This window comes from Mustela nivalis (genome assembly GCF_964662115.1).
Source record: "Mustela nivalis genome assembly, chromosome: 10".
In the NCBI taxonomy this organism is placed as follows: domain Eukaryota; kingdom Metazoa; phylum Chordata; class Mammalia; order Carnivora; family Mustelidae; genus Mustela; species Mustela nivalis.
In genome coordinates, this window is record NC_139029.1 from 68,517,891 (window position 1) to 68,540,024 (window position 22,134).

Here is a 22,134-nt window from a genome sequence, read left to right on the forward strand (position 1 = left end):
GTGATTCTAGGGTCCTGGAATAGAGCCCCACATGGGGCTCTCTGCTCAGCCCACTGCCTACCTCTCTGCCTACTTGTGATCTCTGTCGGTCAAATAAATAAATAAAACCTTTTAAAAAAAAAAAAGAAAAAAGAAAAAAAGAGACTGATAAAATGCTGTTAACATTTTTCTGAATTGTGATGTCACAAAATAAAATAAATAGTACACTTGTAACACAAGTAAAATTAGGTGCAGGCCTTGTAGCCCTGCAAATAATAGGCATGATACAAGAAATATTTAGAATAACTGAATATTCATTAATCAAGTATTCTTCTACTCTCTTCTCTCTTTCATATCCCAAAAATATCAAAAGACACAATAATTTTATATACATAATGATGGGTATAGTAAACACAAGCTCTAGTTTTCTGTTATGGAGTGTGTTACTGCAGAGGAGAAAACACTGATGCAACAGAAACAGAAATCCTATCATTTCAAAATTCCAGGGTTTATTTTTGTGATGAAAGCACAAATTACCATTTACAGAGTGAGTTATAGAAGGAACTTTTACTATATGAAGTTTTTATGAAAACCACATTCTTCAAAGCTACTTAAAGCATTCTACTTGTATGACTTGTTTGACGAGAAAAAAGAATGTACTATCTCCTGATAATAAACATTCTGAATATGTTTGTTCCAAAAGTGCTATTTTAAGAAATCAACTAAGCACAAAAAATACATGTAATTTTTTTTTAATTGCCTGTTGAGTAAAGATTAATTACCAATTTAAGCATTTATGAAATGTAACAAGTTTTAATCCAAGTTTTTTCTCTAGTGATAGTAAATATAGGAAGAAATACAGTATAAAAGCCACACAGAACTGTGTTTTATCTTCTGTTATTAAACTAAGTAACAGGAATTCCTGTTTGATAACATAAATATTTAACAGCTGATTCCATCTACATATAAGTACAAGAAGTTCAAAAGAAAAACATGGAGGAATTCTGCTTTTTGTTCTGACTCAGAATGAACAGGAGTATTGATGTTCATTGAGTTCTCTTTGTAGCAAATGTATTATGGTTAGCTTTTAAGTCTTTCTTTGATCATAAGTGGTATATCAAATTATACAATGCTGAACTTAATTGAAGTTTTCACGATTTAAATCTTGGACTTTATACACTTAATGAATGTCTAATAACATTTTAAGGACTAAATAGGTGAATACCATCAAACACTTTTTTTATTCTTCTTCCCCATGAATTGACAAGCTATTTTTCTGGTAGATAAAAAGCTGTATGAGTGAATCTTAGATTTACGTATCATATTAAACAAATATACAATTTTATGTATAGATTTCTTCAGGTAGGATTAGATAACTAAAATGGTTTATCAGGCCACTTTATCTAGTTAGTTTTACCTTTCCAAAGCTCATGCGATCTTTAAGACAATTCACTTTCATGTTTCTTTTTTTTTTCCCTTGAAGATTAATTTATTCATTTTAGAGAGGGGCAGGGAGGAGCAGTGGGAGAGACAGAAATCTCAAGCAGACTCCATACTGAATGTGGAGCCCAATGTGGGGCTGGATCTCATGACCCTGAGATCATGTCATGAATTGAAATCAATAGTCAGACACGTAACTGACTGAACCACCCAGATACCACTTTCATGTTTATTTCTTAGGCCACTGAATCTGTGTTACTGCAACTTCCTTTTTTTCCCCATTGTAACTTCTAAGCTAGAACACCATCCACATTATCCTTTTATCTGCTTTTTCTATCAGCAGCTATTCCATAAGTTTCTTGGTAGCAATCCATTTTTAGTCATTTGGCAAATGTTTTTGAGAATTTACTGTATCATGGTCTACGAATGGGCTATGGGAAAAATAAGATCTAGTTCTTACCCTCAAAAACAAGAGTAGGAAGAGCAAACATAAAACCAACATAATATTTAAGGTATAGTGAAATGTTTACTTAAAATTGTAAGTTTACTGTAGGAGCTTAGTGTAAGAAGAAATTAACATTAAGGGGAGATGGGACGACCTTTAAGAATATGAAGAATGAATTGACTTCTGAGACTCAGAAAAGGAGGAAAAGGTTATTTTAATATAAGAAAATAAATAACATACACAAATATGTGAAAACATGAAAATTTAGGGTTTACTTAAAAGACATGGTAAGATATTAGAAGGGTAGCCTGTAGATCTGATCTTGGAAATCTATCATATACTCAGAATTTTGAACTACATTCTAATAGACAGTGGGGAGCTAATCTGTTTTTTTTAAGTGGAAGATAATATATGTGCGGTCTTTGTTAAAAGGGCCTAAAGAATTTTAATTTTAACTAGCATAATAAAGGAAAAGCTAACTTGCTTATTTGCCAGGAAATAAGCAGGAAATTTGGATACTAAAGATTTTCTATTTGAGCTGGGCAGGTATTTACAACTAAGACTTTTGGTCAGTACATGATCATGGCAAATGAATAGTCAGACACTGGATTCCCTTTACAATAACAGTGCTAATTTAAGATGTTTCTTCTCTCTGGAATTCCTTTTCCTTTCTCCCACCAGTGGTAAGATCTGCTCTTACGTTCAGACTCTGTTCAATTACTATCTCTAACAAAAATCACCAGAGCATTCTTTTCCTATTTTTCATTCCAATAAAATTCATAATCTTCTTTCTTTGTTCTCCTATCATCTTATGCTCACTTCAATTATTGTTTATTTTATAGATTTAAAAAAAGTTTTTATTTTTTAGTAATAGTTTTATTATTAAAGTTATATTACATTATTCCTTAAGTTACATATCTCCCATATTTGACTTTGAACTCCTAGAGGGCATAAATTTGTCAATTTATTTTTGGTATTACCAGCCTATTTCTCAATAAACACTGAGTTGTTTGTTAGATTGCCTTTAAATATCACTATGGTCTTACACTAACAAGCATTCTTTAATTTGTTCTATTATGATCTTTGCGATTTATTTCAAAGGCTTATGGTTACTAACCAAAAGCAGTAAGATGCTGGCCTGAACATGGAAAATACCACTTTCCAGAGGCACTAAACTCTTCAGCATTATCTGTGCATTTTTATCATGATTGCTTATAAGAACTTGAATAATCAGCAGACCTTATACTAAGCTAATGGGAAAATTAAGTAATTTAACATTAGAAAATGTTTCCATGGGCTACTTAGCAATGCCATATTGTATATCAAGTATAATAACATAAAGAGTAGCTTCTATTTGCTTGTGTTTTGCAAGAGTAACCATACTACATGGTTAGAGAAAAAGGAAGATTAAGTATATATTCTAGGTATTGTCTTGCTACTCGAAGTGTGTTGCCAATCCAACAGCATTAGCATCACCTGGGAGCCTGTTGCAAAGGAAGATGCTCTGGATGCCTGGGTGACTCAGTCAGTTAAGTGTCTGCCTTTGGCTTATGTCCTGATCCCTGGGTCCTGGATAGAGTCCCACATCGGGCTCCTTGCTTAGCAGGGAATCTGCTTCTCTCTCTGCCTGTTGTTCCCCCTGCTTGTGTTCTCTCTCTCTCTGACAAATAAATAAATAAAATATTTTTCAAAAAAGGAAAAACCCTCAGGCCCTATCAAACCTGAGTCAGAATCTTTAAACAGAATTATCCAGCTGATTGATACGCACATTAAAGTTAGAGAAGCACTTTTTCCCTAGTAATATTTTAATCCTATTACCAAATAATATATCTTCACTGGAGAAAATTTGCAAACCTTAGAAAAGAACAACAACAAAAAAAAAGAAATCACACAATTCCACCAAAAGATAACCACTGCTAAAACCTTTTGTACATATAGTCTTGTAGCTCTAGATATCTTTTGTATATATAGACTGCTTTTTGCATAGATGACAAATTTCCACCAGCCCCTCAATTTGGATCTTTTAGTGCACAGTATTTTATTACATTTTTGCTTGTCATAAAGAGTTGTTACATAATACATTTTAAGATGGCTGTTTTGTATTCAATTGTATTCAATTTGTATTCAATTGAAGGATGTAACACTATTTAACTGATCACTGGCCATCTAGACTGTTTTTAATTTTTGTTATTATACAAAAAAATGCTGTGATAAACATCCTTTTAGTGAAATCTTTGTATATATTATTTTTATATTTTATAGGACAAATTTGGAGAACTGTTATGACTATTTTAAGACTTTTGTAATAATTACACCCCAGATATACAAGTAATATAATCTTTTGGAGTTGAATTTGTTTTCACTATTCAGAGATGTTTAAATTCCCTGCCTTATTTTCTCCTTTATTATTAGTTTTTATCAGAATTCTCCACTTTTCAAAACTGATCAATTATTAGGAGCAAATGGTCTGAAAGACATATTTTAGTTGACAAACAGAGCATTATCATTATATGTTCCTTGGTAGTCAACAGACAATAATCTACTTGGAGATTCAGACATATTATAAAGTATATCACATACTTCTGATTGTGCAATATAGCTGTGACTCTTATCCCTTCATTCCCATATTCCCTGGGTGGAATATTGTCATATACATTATCATGTGAAACATTTATCTATTGTCAGACATTGTTTTAAGGACATTGCATGTATTCATTCATGTAATTCCTTAAAAAGCCTAGTAGGGTTTACAGATGAAGAGAATAAAGCACATTGAGGGACGGTAATTTCTTCAAGATAACATACCTAAATAGGAAGAAATTTGAACCCAGGCAGTCTGGCTCCAAAGTCCATGCTTTTAGTACCTATTCTGTGAAATCTTTCTGTATGTGTGTAAGAAAAATGGGTCTCTGGCTCCTATAGCAAAGATTTTGTGTCTTGGGTTTCCTGTCAGATGAGAGACAGTGTGTGCATTATGAGGACCAAGAAGATGAACAGGCTAGAAAGAGAAGTTTGAAAATAAGATGCCTTCTAAAAAGAGCTAATAAATCGAAACTGGACTGATACATTCTCTGAAGGATTGAATATTACTTGCAAAATCCTAAAATAATGCCTGTTTTTAACTGAGCTTTTAACTAGTTGTATAACTAGTATGGCCACTTATGATACAAATAAGGTTTCATCTTTTAAATATTCAGATTAATCACTTATACTAATCTGTTTATATTAGCACGACTGCTAAGTAGCTCTTTTCTTGGTGTCTCCTTCCACTCCCCTTTCACATACTGCTTAACTTTTGACAGTTTACTCATTACAGAGAGGCTAATCTTCCTTTCAAAGCATGAATAAAGAGGTGAGAATTTTGATTAGTATATAAGCTAGTGGTCTCATTTTCAGCTTCATTTGATTTTGCCACTGCTACATGGTTTCGTGGATTAAAACTTATCCCCAAGAATTTGATGTATCCTTGCTCTTGATGTGATGACACTGACCCTTGTGGACACCTTATGGTTCTTAATAGGAGGATGACCACCCTTTCCAGTGTTATGTTTATCCAAGCGATAAAGCACAGGATTTAGTTTCCTTAATTTATACTTAAATGCTTCATGAGCCTGACTTCCACGCCAGGTCAAATGTGTGACAATGATATCTTTCAGCCCTTTCCCCACACTGTACCAAAATCAGCCTTCCTTTCTTGAACATCTTGTGCAGGAATAGCAAACTGGTTGTCTATAACTCAGATGTAGCTCACAGATAAATTTTGTTTGGTCCTCATGGTATTTTTTTAATAATTGAATTTTATACCATTATTTTTTATAAAAATATAAAATGATTTTTAAACAAAAGATTTCATATTAATATTGGACTTTAGAATCCTTGAACCATTAGAAAAGTTGATTTCAGAGGCCCCTTATTCCATTTAAGAACAAATGGGCACTGAATGAATATTCTTTTTACTCAGGATTTATACTGTGTGATTTACTCTGTCTGGCCTTCTATTGTTTTGCCTATACGTCCTCTGTAGACACTAAATTTGGCATATAGTGCCTCTAATTTAAACCCTAAATCACCAACTCAGATTCTCCTTTCCTTTTTGATAAAGCTTGTTTAGTGTGCCTTCCTACTTATGGACCACAGATACTATCACTAAAATTCATGAAAGAAATTCTGGTAATTCTAAACCTTAGGAAGAATGATGTCTAGTTTTAATCCTTCCCTTTCAGGATCCCCATTTTATTTTTAATATAGATCTACTTACCTCCGCCTCTTTAATTAATTTTGTTTACCATTAGGTATTGGGAAGGAATAGCCTTTACTAGCTCCAAAGGGTTTTTGTTAGGTCATTCCCCCCAGCTAATGAATGCCTGCTAGCCTTACACCTACATAATTAAGTTGTCCACTGAAGTGATTCTTCCCAGAGCAAAGAAGATCCTTGCTTCAGTCAACTGTCTCTACTTACATAGAGGAGCACTTGACAACGTTTTATTTTAAAGATTTATTTATTTATTGGAGAGTGAGAGAATGAGAGAGAGTGTGCATACATGTGCCCTTGCAAGCATGGGGAGGGGCAGAAGGTGAGAGAAAGAGGGAAAGAATCTTAAGCAGACTCCCCACTGAGCGTGGAGCCAGATATAACAGAGGGCTCAATATCACAACCCTGAGACCATGACATCAGCTGAAATCAAGAGTTGGGGACGTAACTGAACCACCCAGGAACAATGACAACTTTTAAAAAATTAAGTATAATTTATATACCATAAAACTTTGTCATTGGAGTTCAATGTAGAGTTCAGTGTTTATTAATAAATTTGTAGAATTGTGCAGCCCATCTCCACAACTCATTTTTAGAATATTTCCATCACTTCAGAAAGTTTTATACCCATTGGCAGTTAGTCTCCACTTTTCATCTAAACCACAGACAAACTCTGATGTTTTCTGGGCCTACAGATTTTCTTTTCTGGACATTTTCTACCTCTACAGATTTTCTGTGCCTATAGATTTTTGTCGTTACAGATTTTTCATTTCTGGATGTTTTATATAAATGGAATTATACAACATGTAATCTGTTGTTTCTGACTTCTTGCACTTAAAGTTATGTTTTTGATGTTTATCCATGTGAAAGAACATAAAAAATAATTTTATTGCTGAATTATAGCATGCTTTATGGATATAATACATTTTGTTGAACCATTCAGCAACTGATAAACATTAAGGTTATTTCCAGTTTGGGATTATTTGGATAATGTCATGATAAACATTTGGATACAAGACTGAGCAGTTTTTCTGCTTTTAGTTCTCTTAAGCAGATATCTAGGAGTACAATTGCTGGGTCAAGGCTAAGTTTATGTTTATTCTTTTAAGAAACTTCCAAATTGTTTTAAGTGGCTTTACCCTTTTACATTGCCACCAGCAATATATGAGGGTTATAGTTTCTTCACATTCTTGTTAATACTTGATATCATCAGTCTTTTTAATTATAACCATTCTGTTATATGTGAATTGGTATTTCATTGTGATTTCAATTTGTATTTCCCTAATAATTGATGATGTTGAGCATATTTTCATATGTTCTTAGAAGCCATTTATGTATCTTCTTTGGAGAAACATATTTTCAAATCTTTTGCCCACCTTCAAAACAGGATTTTTGCCTTCTTATTACCAAGTCTTAAAAATTCTATATATATTCTAAACACAAGTTCTTTACCAAATACGTAATTTGCAAATATTTACTCTTGGTCTATGGCTTGTCTTATTTTCTTAAATGGTGTCTTTGAAGAGTAAAAGTTTGTGATTTTAATGAAGTACAGTTTATCATTTTTTCCTTTATACTTTGTACTTTTGTTGCTAAATCAAATCATTGTCTAACCCAAGGCAATGATGATTTTTATTCTCTGCTTTCATCCAGAAATCCATTTTTTTAGTTGTCTTTGTATTTATGATGTGAGGCATGGAGTGAAGTCCTTCCCCCCCTCCTTCGTAGGGCTATCCAATTTTTACTGTACTTTTTTTAATCCAATTTTTAGCATCAGCTATCAGTTTCTTTTTTTTTATTTAATTTTTTTCAGTGTTCCAAGATTCATTGTTTATGCACCACACCCAGTACTCCATACAATACATGCCCTCCTTAATACCTACCACCATGCTCATCCAACCCTCCACCCTCTCCCCTCCAAAACCCTCAGTTTGTTTGTCAGAGTCCCCAGTCTCTCATGGTTCATCCCCTCCTCTGATTTCCCCCAACTCACTTCTCTTCCTCTTCTCCCAGTGTCCTCCATGTTATTCCTTATGCTCCACAAGTAAGTGAAACCAAATGATAATTGACTCTCTCCGCTTGACTTACTTCACTCAGCATAATTTCCTCCAATCCCATCCATGTTGACACAAAAGTTGGGTATTCATCCTTTCTGACGAAGGCATAATATTCCATTGTATATGTGGACCATATCTTCTTAATTATTTTTATTAACATATAATGTATATTTGTCCCAAGGGTACAGGTCTGTGAATCATCAGGCTTACATACTTCACGGCACTCACCATATCATATACCCTCCTCAATGTCCGTAAACCAACCACCCTCTCCATACCCTCCCTCCGCCCAGCAACCCTCAGCTTGTTTTGGGGGATTAAGAGTATCTTGTGATTTGTCTCCTGATCCCATCTTGTTTCATTTTTTTCCTTCTCTAGCCCCCAAACCCCCCACTCTACCTCTCAAAATCCCCATATGAGGGAGATCATATGATAATTGTCTTTCTCTGATTGACTTATTTCGCTCAGCATAATACCCTCTAGTTCCATCCATGTCATCACAAATGGCAAGATTTCATTTCTTTTGATGGATGCATAGTATTCCATTGTATATATATACCACCTATTCTTTATCCATTCATCTGTTGATGGACATCTAGGTTCTTTCCATAGTTTGGCTATTGTGGTCATTGCTGCTATAAACATTTGGGTGCATGTGCCCCTTCCAACCACTACATTTGTATCTTTAGGGTAAATACCCAGTAGTGCAATTGCTGGGTTGTAGGGTAGCCTTATTTCCAACTTTTTGAGGAACCTCCATGGTATTTTCCAGAGTGGTTGCACAAGTTTGCATTCCCACCAACAGTGTAGGGGGGGTTCTCCTTTCTCCGTGTCCTCTCCTGCATCTGTCATTTCCTGACTTGTTAATTTTACCATTCAGATCGGTATGAGGTAGTATCTCACCATGGTTTTGATTAGTATTTCCCTGATGATGACTGATATGGAACTTTTTCATGTGTCTGTTGGCCATCTGGATGTCTTTGCAGAAATATCTGTTCATATCCTCTGCCATTTCTTGATTGGATTATTTATTCTTTTAGGATTATTTGTTCCATTTCTTTGGAAAAAAATGGATGGTATTTTGATAGGAATTGCATTAAATGTGTAGATTGCTTTAGGTAGCATAGACATTTTTACAGTATTTATTCTTCCAATCCAGGAGCATGGAACATTTTGCCATTTCTTTGTGTCTTCCTCAATTTCTTTCATGAGTACTTTATAGTTTTCTGAGTATAGATTCTTTGCCTCTTTGGTTAGGTTTATTCCTAGGTATCTTATAGTTTTGGGTGCAATTGTAAATGGGATTGACTCCTTCATTTCTCTTTCTTCTTCTTGTTGTTGGTGTAGAGAAATGCAACTGATTTCTGTGGATTGATTTTATATCCTGACACTTTACTGAATTCCTGTACAAGTTCTAGCAGTTTTGGAGTGGAGTCTTTTGGGTTTTCCACATATAGTATCATATCATCTGCAAAGAGTGATAGTTTGACTTCTTCTTTGCCTGTTTGGATGCCTTTAATTTATTTTTGTTTTCTGATTGCTGAGGCTAGGACTTCTAGTACTATGTTGAATAGCAGGATATATAGTGGAAATCCCTGCCCTGTTCCTGACCTTAGGGGAAAAGCTCTCAGTTTTTCCCCATTGAGAATGATATTCACTGTGGGTTTTTCATAGATGACTTTGAAGATATTGAGGTATTTACCTTCTGTCCCTACACTTTGAAGAGTTTTGATCAAGAAAGGATGCTGTACTTTGTCAAATGCATTTTTAGCATCAATTGAGAGTATCATATGGTTCTTGTTCTTTCTTTTATTAATGTATTGTATCACATTGATTGATTTGCAAATGTTGAACCAACCTTGCAGCCCAGGAATAAATCCCACTTGGCTGTGGTGAATAATCCTTTTAATGTACTGTTGGAGCCTGTTGGCTAGTATTTTGGTGAGAATTTTCACTTCTGTGTTCATCAAGGATATTGGTCTATAATTCTCCTTTTTGATGGGGTCTTTGTCTGGTTTTGGGATCAAGATAATGCTGGCCTCATAAAATGAGTTTGGAAGTTTTCCTTCCATTTCTATTTCTTTTTCTCTTTCTTTCTTTTTTTTTTTTTTTTTTTGAACAGTTTCAGGAGAATAGGTATTAATTCTTTAAATGTTTGATGTAATTTCCCTGGGAAGCCATCTAGTCCTGGGCTCTTCTTTTTTGGGAGATTTTTGTTGACTGCTTCAATCTCCTTGTGGTTAGGGGTCTGTTCAAGTTTTCTATTTCTTCCTGGTTCAGTTTTGGTAGTTTTTACATCTCTAGGAATGCATCTATTTATTCCAGATTGTCACATTTGCTGGCATATCGTTGCACGTAATATGTTCTTATAATTGTTTGTATTTCTTTGGTCTTGGTTGTGATCTCCTCTTTCATTCATGATTTTATTTATTTGGGTCCTTTCTCTTTTCTTTTTGATAAGTCTGGCCAGGGGTTTATCAATCTTATTAATTCTTTCAAAGAACAGCTCCTAGTTTCATTGATTTGTTCTACTGTTCTTTTGGTTTTTATTTCATGGTTTTCTGTTCGGATCTTTTATTATTTCTCTTCTGCTGGGTTTAGGCTTTGTTTGCTGTTCTTTCTCCAGCTCCTTTAGGTGTAGGGTTAGGTTGTGTATTTGAGACCTTTCTTGTGTCTTGAGAAAGGCTTATATCGCTATATACTTCTCTCTCAGGACCACCTTTGCTGTGTCCCACAGATTTTGAACCGTTGTGTTTTCATTTTCATTTGTTTCCATGAGTTTTTTCAATTCTTCTTTAATTTCCTGGTTGACCCATTCATTCTTTAGTAGGATGCTCTTTAGCCTCGATGTATTTCTGTTCTTTCCAACTCTCCTCTTGTGATTGAGTTCTGGCTTGAGAGCATTGTGGTCTGAAAATATGCAGGAAATGACCCCAATCTTTTGGTACTGGTTGAGACCTGATTTGTGACCCAGGATGTGATCTATTCTGGAGAAGGTTCCATGTGCACTAGAGAAGAATGTGTATTCTTTTGCTTTGGGATGGAATGTTCTAATATATCTGTGATGTCCCTCTGATCCAGTGTGTCACTTAAGGCCTTTATTTCCTTGTTGATCTTTTGCTTGGATGATCTGTCCATTTCAGTGAGGGAGATATTAGAGTCCCCTAGTATTATTGTATTATTATTGATGTGTTTCTTTGATTTTGTTCTTAATTGGTTTATATAGTTGCCTGTTCCTCTATTAGGGGCATACACATTTAAAATTGTTACATTTTCTTGTTGGACAGACCCTTTAAGTATGATATAGTGTCCTTCCTCATCTCTTATAATAGTCTTTGGCTTAAACTTAAAATCTAATTGATCTGATATAAGGATTGCCACCCCAGCTTTCTTTTGATGTCCATTAGCATGGTAAATTGTTTTTCACCCCCTCACTTTCAACCTGGAGGTGTCTTTGGGTCTAAAATGAGTTTCTTGTAGACTGTATATTGATGAGTTTAGTTTTTTAATCCATTTTGATACCCTGTGTTTTTTGATTGTGGCATTTAGCCAATTTACATTCAGGGTAACTATTGAGAGATATGAATTTAGTGCCATTGTATTGCCTGAAAGGTGACTATTACTGTATATTGTCTTTTCCTTTCTGGTCTACTACTTTAGGCTCTTTCTTTGCATAGAGGACCCCTTTCAGTATTTCCTATAGGGCTGGTTTGTTGTTTGAAAATTCTTTTAATTTTTCTTTGTCCTGGAAGCTTTTTATCTCTCCTTCTATTTTCAATAACCTAGCTGGATATAGTATTCTTGGCTGCATATTTTTCTCATTTAATGCTCTGAATATATCATGCCAGTGCTTTCTGGCCTGCCAGGTCTCCGTGGATAAGTCTGCTGCCGGTCTAATATTTCTAGCACTGTATGTCACAGACTTCTTGTCCCGAGCTGCCTTCAGGATTTTCTCTTTGTCATTAAGACATGTAAGTTTTACTATTTGATGACAGGGTGTGGATCTATTTTTATTGATTTTGAGGGGTTTCTCTGTGCCTCCTGGATTTTGATGCTTGTTTCCTTTGCCATATTAGGGAAATTCTGTACTATAATTTGTTCCAATATACCTTCTGCCCCCCCTTTCTTCTTCTGGAATCCTAATTTTTCTGATATTGTTTCATCTTATGATATCACTTATCTCTCAAATTCTCCCCTCCTTGGACCATATCTTCTTTATCCATTCATCTGTTGAAGGGCATCTTGGCTCTTTCCACAGTTTGGCAACTGTGGTCATTCCTGCTCTGAACATTGGGAATACAGATGAGATGGCCCTTCTTTTCACTACATCTGTATCTTTGGGGTAAATACCCAGAAGTGCAATTGCAGGGTCATAGAGTAGCTCTATTTTTAATTTCTTAAGGAATCTCCACACAGTTTTCCAAAGTGGCTGCACCAACTTGCATTCCCTCCAACAGTGTAAGCAGGTTCCCCTTTCTCCACATCCTCTCCAGCACTTGTTTACTGTCTTGTTAATTTTGGCCATTTTAACTGGTTTAAGGTGGTATCTCATTGTGGTTTTGATTTGCATCTCCCTGATGGCTAAAGTTGATGAACATTTTTTTATGTGTCTGTTAGCGTTTGTATGTCTTCTTTGGAGAAGTGTCTGTTCATGTCTTCTGCCCATTTTTTAATGTGATTATCTGTTTTTTGAATGTTGAGTTTGAGGAGTTCTTTATAGATCCTTGATATCAGTCCTTTGTCTGTAGTGTCATTTGGGAATATCTTCTCCCATTCCATGGGTTGCCTCTTTGTTTTGTTTACTGTTTCCTTTGATCAGCTATTAGTTTCTTAAAAAAAAAAAATCTGCTAGAATTTTTCATAGAAATTGTACTGAATCTGTAGATTAATTTGTAAAGAATTGCTCTTTTAACAATATTGAGTGTTATAGTCCATGAAGATGAAATATTTCTGCATTTTATAGATGTTCTTTAATTTCTCTGCAGTGTTATCTATTTTTTTAGTGCAAGAGTCTTGTTAAAATTGATTTTCAAATATTTTATTTCTGTTAACACTGTTGTGAATGGAGTGGTTTCTTTTAGGTTGTTTGTTCCTAGTATATTAAAATGTTATTGATTTTTCTATATTAATCTTACATCCTATAATGTTAATAAACTCATTTTTTAGTTCTAGTAGTTTCTTTGTAGATTCCTTAAAATTTTCTACATATAGAATTACATCATCTGCAAATAAAGACAGCTTTCTTTCTTATCAATCTGTATGCCTTTTTTCTTACCTCATTGCACTGACTAAAACTTTTAACACAAAATCGCATAGAAGTGGTGAATGCCAACATCTTTGCCTTATTCCCAGTTCTTGGAGGAAAAATATTCCATTTTTCACCATTATATATGAGGTAAGCTATAGAGTATCCCCCCACACACACATGCCCTTTTTTAGCTTGATGAAGTTCCCTTCTAGTCCTAGTTATCACAGGTGTTGAATTTTATGGAATGCTTCTTCCTTATATATACAGATGATTATGTAGTTTTGTCTTTTATTTTATTAATACAGCATATTTCCTAATTGATTTTCAGTGTTGAGCCAACCTTGCATTCCTGCAACAAAGCCTACATGGTCATGGTATATAATCCTTTTTATATACTGTTGGATTAGGTGTGTTAATATTTTGATTGCGATAGTTGCATTGCGGTGCATATTGGTCTGTAATTTTCTTATGATCTTTGCCTAGCTTTGTCTAGCTTTGGTATCAAACATTATAGAATAATTTGGGCAGTGTCACATCCTCCTTTATATTCTGAAAAAGTTTATGTAGGATTGGTACTAAATCTTTGAATGTTTCATAGACTCCTCTGAGGAAACTATATGGAAATGAGCTTTTTCTTGTGGGAACAATTTTAATTACTAATTCAACATTTTTTTTTAAATATTTAATTATTTATTTATTTGACAGACAGAGATTACAAGTAGGCAGAGTCAGGAGGAGAGAGAGGGGGAAGCAGGCTCCCCACTGAGCAGAGAACCTGACTTGGGACTCGATCCCAGGACTCTGAGATCATGACCTGAGCCAAAGGCAGCGACCCAACCCACTGAGCCACCCAGGTGCCCTAATTCAACATTTTAATTTGTTCATAGGTCTTCTCAGATTTTCTCTTTCTTCTTGAGTTAGTTTCACTAACTTGTCTTTCTATGAATTTGTCCAGTTCATCTAAGTTACATAATCAAGATAAAGTTGTTTATAGTATTCTCTTATAATTTTTTAAAATTTCTCTAATGTCAATGATAATGTTCTTTCATTTTTCATTTGGGTAATTAGTATCTTCCCTATTTTGTCTTGTTTTATTATGTTTCATGAGTTTTAATGTTTTGTCAGTCTAGCTTGAGGTTTATCAGTAAGACTTTGCTCTTATTCATTTTCTCTGTTGTTTTACTATTTTCTATTTCATTGAATTTTCCTCTAACCTGCTGTTTGGTTTTGGTTCAATTTGATCTTCTTTCTTGAGTTTCTTAAGGTAGAAGAAGCTTAGATTATTGTTTGGGACTTTTCTTCTTTTCTAATATAGGTGTTTAAATCTACAGATTTCCCTATAAGCTTTACTTTGTCTCCATTTCATAAATGTTGATTTCTCATTGTAGGTGTTTTTAATTCAGTTCAAAATATTTTCTAATCATCCTTTAGATTTCTTTGTGATTTAAATCCAAATATTTGGGGCTTTCCAAATTTTCTGTTGTTGATTTCTAATTTAATTCTGCTGTAATGAAAGAACATATTTTGAATGATTTCTAGTCCTTTCTGATTAATATATTGTTTAGCTTATGCTTAATATGGAAATTTCCATTTGTGCTTGAAAAGACCATGTATTTTGATGATGTTAGGTGCTATGTTTTATAAGTGTCAAATTTTAATGGTATTATTCAAGTTTTCTGTATCTTTGCTGATTATCTGTCTAGTTTTTCCATGAATTATTGAGAGGGGAATATTGAAATTTTCAACTATAATTGTTGAATTATCTAGTCCTTCTTTTAATTCTGCTATTTTTGTTTTAGCATTTTGGGAGCTATTTTGTTTAGTGTATATAGATTTCTAATTGTTAAATCTCTAAGATGTATTGGCCATTTTATCATTATGTCCTTTTTTGTCTAAAGTACTTTTTTGTTTCCTCTTAAAGTCTATTTTGTCTGATACTGATTTAGGTACTCCAGCTGTCTTATGGTTACTTTTTGCATGGTGTTTTTTTTCTTTTCCTTTCAATCTATTTATATCTTCAAATCTGGCTTTTGTAGATAGCATACAGTTGGACCTTGCTTTTTGATGATCCAGTCTGATAATTTCTGCCTTTTAATCTGTCTTTATTCCATTCATATTCAACGTAATAATTGATATGGTTGGATTTCCATCTTCCTTTGTGCTATTTGTTTTTGATATGTCTTATAGTTTTTGTGTATTTTTCTCTTTTAAGTCTTTAGTGTTAAACAAATATGTATTGGGTACCATTTTAATTTCTCTTTGCTTTTTAACTAAATTTTTAAAAGATATTTTCTTGATGCTTAAGTGTTATAGTGTACATTTTATCTTATCACAATCTCCTTCAGGATAGTACTGACTTAATTCTAGTGAAATATAGCTATTTTAATCCAATATAGCTCCATTTCTTCTCCAGCTCTGTTATTTTCACATATAGTACATGTACATTTTTGTAAACCCAGCATAGCAATTTCATACAATTTAAGTCCTTTAAAGAAATTAAGAGAAGACAGAAAAGTATATATTTATAAAGTTTTTTACTTATATTTTTTACCATTTCCTGTATTCTTCATTCTTCCTGTCAATTTGAGTATTGTCTGGTATCATTTCCTTTCAGCCTGAAGGACAGCCTTAAGTATTTCTGTTTGCAACAAACATTCTCAGCTGTTAGTTATTTGGAAAGGTCTATTTTGCCTTTGTTTTTGGAGAATAGTGTTTTGGGTAGAAAATTTTTGTGAACATGTTTGTTTCTTTTTTCTCTTAGCAGTCTGAACATATCATTCCACTGCCTTCTAACTTCCCTGTTTCTGGTAATTCTATTTTTTTCCCTTGTACATGATTAGTCATTTTTCTCTTGCTGCTTTTAAGATATTCTCTTTGACTTTGTCTTTCAAAAACTTGAGTATGATGTGTCTGGGTATAGATCTCTTTGTGTTTATTCTAGTTGATATTGTTTGAACTTCTGTATCTGTGGGGTATTGTTTACCATCCAGTTGGATTTTCAACCAGTATTTCTTCAAATATTTTTTCTTTGCCCTTTGTCTTTCACCTCTCTTTCTAGGATTCCTATACATGTATGCTGCTACCCTTAATATCCCACAGATTTGTGAGATTCTGTTCATTTTTTCCCTATCTTTTGTTCTCTGTATTTTTCAGTTTGGATATTTGTATTGATCTATCTTCACCTTCACTGATGCAGTGTTTGGCCTCAGAACTTCTGTTGGGTCTATGTAGTCAGTTTATAAATTTTGGTTATTGTACTTTTGAAGTCTATAATTTTTTTCTGAAGATTTTATTTTATTTATTTGACAGAGTGAGAAATCACAAGTAGGCAGAGAGGCAGGCAGAGAGCCCGATGTGAGGCTCAATCCCAGGACCCTGAGATCATGACCTGAGCCAACAGCAGAGGCTTAACCCACTGAGCTCCCCAGGTGTCCCTGAAGTCTGTAATATTTATATTATAAATTATTTCTCTTTCTGTATTGAAACATTATTATTATATTGCCATTACATTTTCCTTTAATTCTTTAAACATTTCCTTTTATTCATTGATGTATTTATAATAGCTGTTTTAAAGTCTTTTGTCTGCTAAATCCTATATCTTAGCCTATTCAGAGAAATTTTCTATTGACTGCCTTTCCTCTTCATTATGGATTATATAATATTTTTGTTTAAAAAATTGTTTTTTTTATGATAATTTTGTGGCAGTTCTAGATTCTGATTATTTTTTCTTCCCTGTTTCTTTTTATTTATTTTTAATAATTTTTTGGCCTTAATGTATGGTCTGTCCCCTATGATGTCTGGCTGCTGATTTCTCTACTAGGGTTTACCCTGTGTCTATGTAACTTAGTTGTTGTTCAGTGACTGATCAGAGGTTGTGCTCAAACACTTTGAGCAAGTCTGTGCTGATGGAGCTGTTTGTGTGTTGAAAGGGACATTAGGTGCTCAGGCAGTTTTCATGTCTGTACCAATTTTAACTTTCTGCAGGGCCCTCTTGGGTCTCCCCTATGGGAATAGCTTCCTAGTTAGCCAGGGATATGTGAGGAGCTTATTTAGGTCCTCTTTGACTCTTTCATTTCCATTTTCCATGTTAAATTTCTTGCTAGACCACCAGTCTGCTGCTCACCCCATGAAAGGCCACAACTAGAGTAGCAAAGCTGGATACTTTCCCTATTCATTTCCTACGGTTTGCTGTTTTTATTGACAACATCATGTGTGGGATGATTTTTTTTTCCTTGTCTCCTCTGTATATCACGTCAGCCCTTTCTGGCAGCAAAGCTGCTAGTTGTCATGGCCAGCCTTACCTAATAGAAATACTGCACTGACTGAGCTGTTGAAGGAACAGGAGCAGCACAAAGCAAGACCACCACAGACTTCCACTGTTCTTATACAAAGTTTAGCAGTTTTTCATGAATACATGCTTCTCGATTTGTTGTTTGTGATTGCTAGATTTCCAGAACCACAAGGTGGTTGTTTTTGACAACTTTGTTCAGCTTCATATTTGTTTCTTAGAGAAAAGATTTGCTGACTTACTCATTCCTCCATCACCAGAAGTCCTATCTCACCTGGCAGCTTTCAAAATGGCAAGTTCACTTGCTGAAGTTCCAAACTTAATAAGCTACTATTCTATATATCCTTTGTACCATTTTGTTACAAAACTTAGGTCTCTAAGAATCAGAATAGTCTGTTCCCCATATTATCCAGTCTGCCCACCTTGCTATACAACTGTCATCATCATCTTCTTTGATGTAAGGAATTTTACATTTCAACAGTAATCTTCAGTAACTTTTTGTATATTATTCTCTTTTGAAAACCACTAAGTGGCATCTGAGACTGTTTGTAATGCTGAATTTAATGGAAGTTTATAAATAAATTATTTTATGATTCTGCTTTATAAACGAAGGAACATATAGGGTTGTTTTTGTTTCTTCCGTAATACAGAATGTTTAAATGGTTAACATTTGTGCTGCAGTATAGCTTTCTGGCTCATGAAAAATGAAAGCTATCAGCGATCTGGGCAATAAGATTCATCGCCAATAGTCACTAGCAACAGCACACAGCATTTTAATATCAGTGAGGTCCACAGCTAGCAGTAAGAGCTGGTGTAATTGAAAGACGTTTAGGTGCAATCATTCTGCTGTTTGTTCCTTGCCAGGTTCAACATGGGATTGTGTGAGTATTTGAAGAAAACAGCATTTTTTTTTATATCTTTGAAAGATGTAAAAAGGGTAGATAAGTGCTTGAATTTAAGAAACGTGATGATTTTTAAATCATGTGGCTCTAAAATAAAAAGATATTTTATTTATCTTGCTTGATTAAAGCTTTAGAAAAGCTACTCCTTGGTTACAAGTGAACCGATAATTCTGGTCTAATGTTGCCGTGGTAACAACTCATGCTGATATAATTGAGAACATCTTATACATCCTGGTTTGAACATTTTCTCCCTGCCATTTTGAGTTGTTCTAGTGGTATATGAAGGAGACTACGATAACCAGCTTGAAAGAAATTAAATCTCGTTATACACATCTTTGGCATTAATCTGTTGTTTACTAGTGATATCTCATGCTGGGCAGTTATGCTTTGCTTCTAGGGGCTTTTCTTTTTTAAACAAAAGAAAGCTATTTTCATTTTCTGTGTGCTGCATGTTCCAGTGTATGTGTTTACACCATCGGTTCGTCTACCTCTAGAGATTAGCATAACTCCCTTTGCTGTTGGATTGTTGTTTTGAGCAATATGTTTTGGAAAGGTTGATTTTCATCATGAGTGGTAAGTATGCTCTCTGAGCCTCTGCAGCTATATGTTTTAAAAATATTTAAATATAACAGGAAAAAATATTTTCTAAAAGGGAAATTGTAAAGCCAGAGCTATAGTGAATTACATTTTCTGTTGATGCTTTTGCATTTTGGAATTATAGTAATTTGCTTTTAAAATCTATTGAGAACTGTGGACAAGTAAAACCACTGCTAATAGTCAATACCAATAATCAGTCTCTAATTTTCTTTATGGTTTGATTTATTGTATTCATTAAATACTGTTGTTATTGTGTTACAAATGAGTGAGTATTTTAAAGACCCACCATGATAAGAGAGAAATTTCTTTATAGTATATGATCCTGAAGATAATTAAACTTTCCATTTATTGGTTTATCATTCTAATATTAATTTTTGTTAGCTTATTTTTGATATTTTTTAAATATTAATCTTTAAAAAATACTAATCTTAAATAAGATGCTGCTAGAATTTTGTTGATTTATTGGTTGCTTTTAACTACAGTTCTTGAGAAATAAAGATTTGATGATGAAATAAATATGTGCATTTTGGTTTTGGAGGCTTTGTTAAAATTTTTCAGAGATACTGTTGTAAGGGGAAATAATTTGTTAGAATAAGTACTTTTGTGATCATTAGTTTCCTTTTTTGTTTTTATATTGACTTTTTTTTTTGAAACATGTCCAAAAATGTTCTTTGAGAAAGCATCCTACAGTATATACTGCAGTTTATCATAGGATAAAGGCTGTTCACTTTAAGCCAAACCTGCAGCTAAAAATAGATATCCTGTTGTTAGAGTGAGAAATATTTGCTTAGAGCATAATTCATTTGCATCTTTTTGTTTAACTAAAAAAGAGGATGTTTATAAGTTAACCTTTGAATCGGATACATTTTTAGGAGAACTGTTATTTTTTTTTTTAATAATATGTAACAATCTATAATTTACACTTAAAGGATTTGGAATTGGAATTCAGAACCTATATAATGATGGAATTCAAAATAAATGTGCCTTTTCTTCCATAATTGGAGATCACCTCATTACTGCCAATAATTTTTTTTTTTAATCCTGCTGCCATATACCATAAGTCTCTACAGCACTGTTAGGTATTTGTTTATAAAATGATACTAGACATTAAAGGACATTTTCATTTGCAAGATATTAAGAATTGTTATTGTTATTTTTCTGCTAATAGATAGATCCTTCTGATCTAGTTTTTGAAATTTGGACTAATATTACAAAATCAACATGTTAACATTCCTTAGGATTTCTGTGGATATCAAAATTGAATATACCTGGTTATCATACTTAAAATATTAGATTTCTTTGGCTCTAGCCAGTAAGTATTTTTTTCTTTGAAAGTTTGGTTTAAAACAGAATTTTTAGGTAACCACTGTAGTATTCTAGAGGTTTTACAGTTGGATGTATTGATTTTAGCTGAAGAAAATTTTTGCTTCTTTTCTATTGCTTAATTTCTCTTTGAAGAATGTATGGATTATTCAGATAATGTTTGATATACTTGAACATATTGTCTTGTCCTTATAGCCCTTTCTACCACAGGAATCTTACTAATCACAATTAGACATTCTGACTTTTTCAGTATTGTCCAATTTCAACTAATTTTACTCCTATCAGAGTGTTTACAAGCCTTAACCATTTCAAAATGTGGGAAATCACAAATGAAGTGTGATTTTACTTATAAAAATAAAAAATGCTAGTCCTTTTTATCTGAGTTTATAGCTATACATGTGGTATTTATATGCATGTGGTATTTTTCTAGTTAAAAAGCTACTCTTTTTCTCCTTCCTGCCTATTAAGTGTTAGGTTTCTCTGAGAATCTATCTTTGGCCCTCTCTTAATGCTATATTTTCTCCAAATGATCTCATCCATGCCCATATCTTCAGTTGTTACCTGAAGATTCAGCTCAAATGTGAATTTCCTCTTTCCATCCCAAATCTACTCCTTTTTCATCGATTTCTATTTTTGTTAATGAGCCCAGTGCCCATGTAGGAATTTAAAACAGAAACCTTATAGTAATTCCTAACTTGTTTTTAACCCCACCCCTTAGGCAGGCACTCAGTCATTAATTTTTATTGATTCTATATCAGAAATGCCTCAGAAATCACTCAATATTCTCTAGTCACACTAACACTGGGAATGCTTAAGATTAGGCATTCTATATATTCTCAGTCCTGTTCTAGTAATTGCTTCACCAGCCTCACAGCTTCCAGTTTTATATCCTTCCAGATCATTCATTTAACATGCTGCCATTTTTTAAATGCCAGTATGCCCATTTTGTGACCCAACATGAAAACTTTCAGTTATTCCTTATTGTCTCTAAGATAAAGGTTAAATTCCTTAAAGTAAAGTATGTAAGATCAATCATCTACCTTTCTGGCTTTATTTATCTGCATCTCTCATAAAATTCTGAACTGGCCATACTATACTACATATTATTCCTTGCTACCTTTTCGTATTTATATCTTCTGTCATAAAAATTACGAAAACCAGTTAGCTTTTCAGTGCCTTAATCATAGACTCTATAGAGTTAGGTGATTCCCCTGTACTCCCAAAACAGACTTATAAATTATACCAATTGTTTAAATTATACTGAAATTATATACTTGCATTTCATTTTCCAATCTCCAAACTTTGAACTCCTTAAGTCAAGGGTAGTGCTGGTTAATCTATCATTTCTAGTAGCTATCCCAGTGCACCAAATGTGGTAATGAACTCATAAATTCTTAAAGAATAAATGAATAACAAAATTACCTATATTTGAGTACTTTTCTTACAGTTTCAATGAAAAATATCAGACCTGTGTTTTAGTTTTTGATTCATATGCTTATCAGAACAAAACTAGCACCCTTATTTCAGAATTCCAGAAGAGAATTCTTATTGGCCTAGCTGCAGTGAAGGGCAAACTTCTGAAGAAGCAGCTTAACCTGCTGTG

General features: G+C 33.7%; 1 protein-coding gene across 8 annotated transcripts in view; it reads left to right on the forward strand.

The window, feature by feature from the left end:
* Window positions 1–22,134, forward strand: part of PRKACB (protein kinase cAMP-activated catalytic subunit beta) — a 128,610-nt gene that overhangs the window by 60,691 nt on the left and 45,785 nt on the right. For 2 of the 8 annotated variants that reach the window (XM_082688157.1, XM_082688160.1), the window contains exon 1: window positions 18,434–18,590. The exons of 2 other annotated variants lie outside the window; for them this stretch is intronic. In XM_082688157.1, the coding sequence (XP_082544283.1) occupies window positions 18,581–18,590 (10 nt within the window). In that variant the 5' untranslated portion in view covers window positions 18,434–18,580. Of the gene's footprint in view, window positions 1–18,433; window positions 18,591–18,849; window positions 19,185–22,134 lie in introns of those variants that run through there. 4 more of the 8 variants (XM_082688158.1, XM_082688161.1, XM_082688162.1 and 1 more) reach the window with 3 other exon arrangements.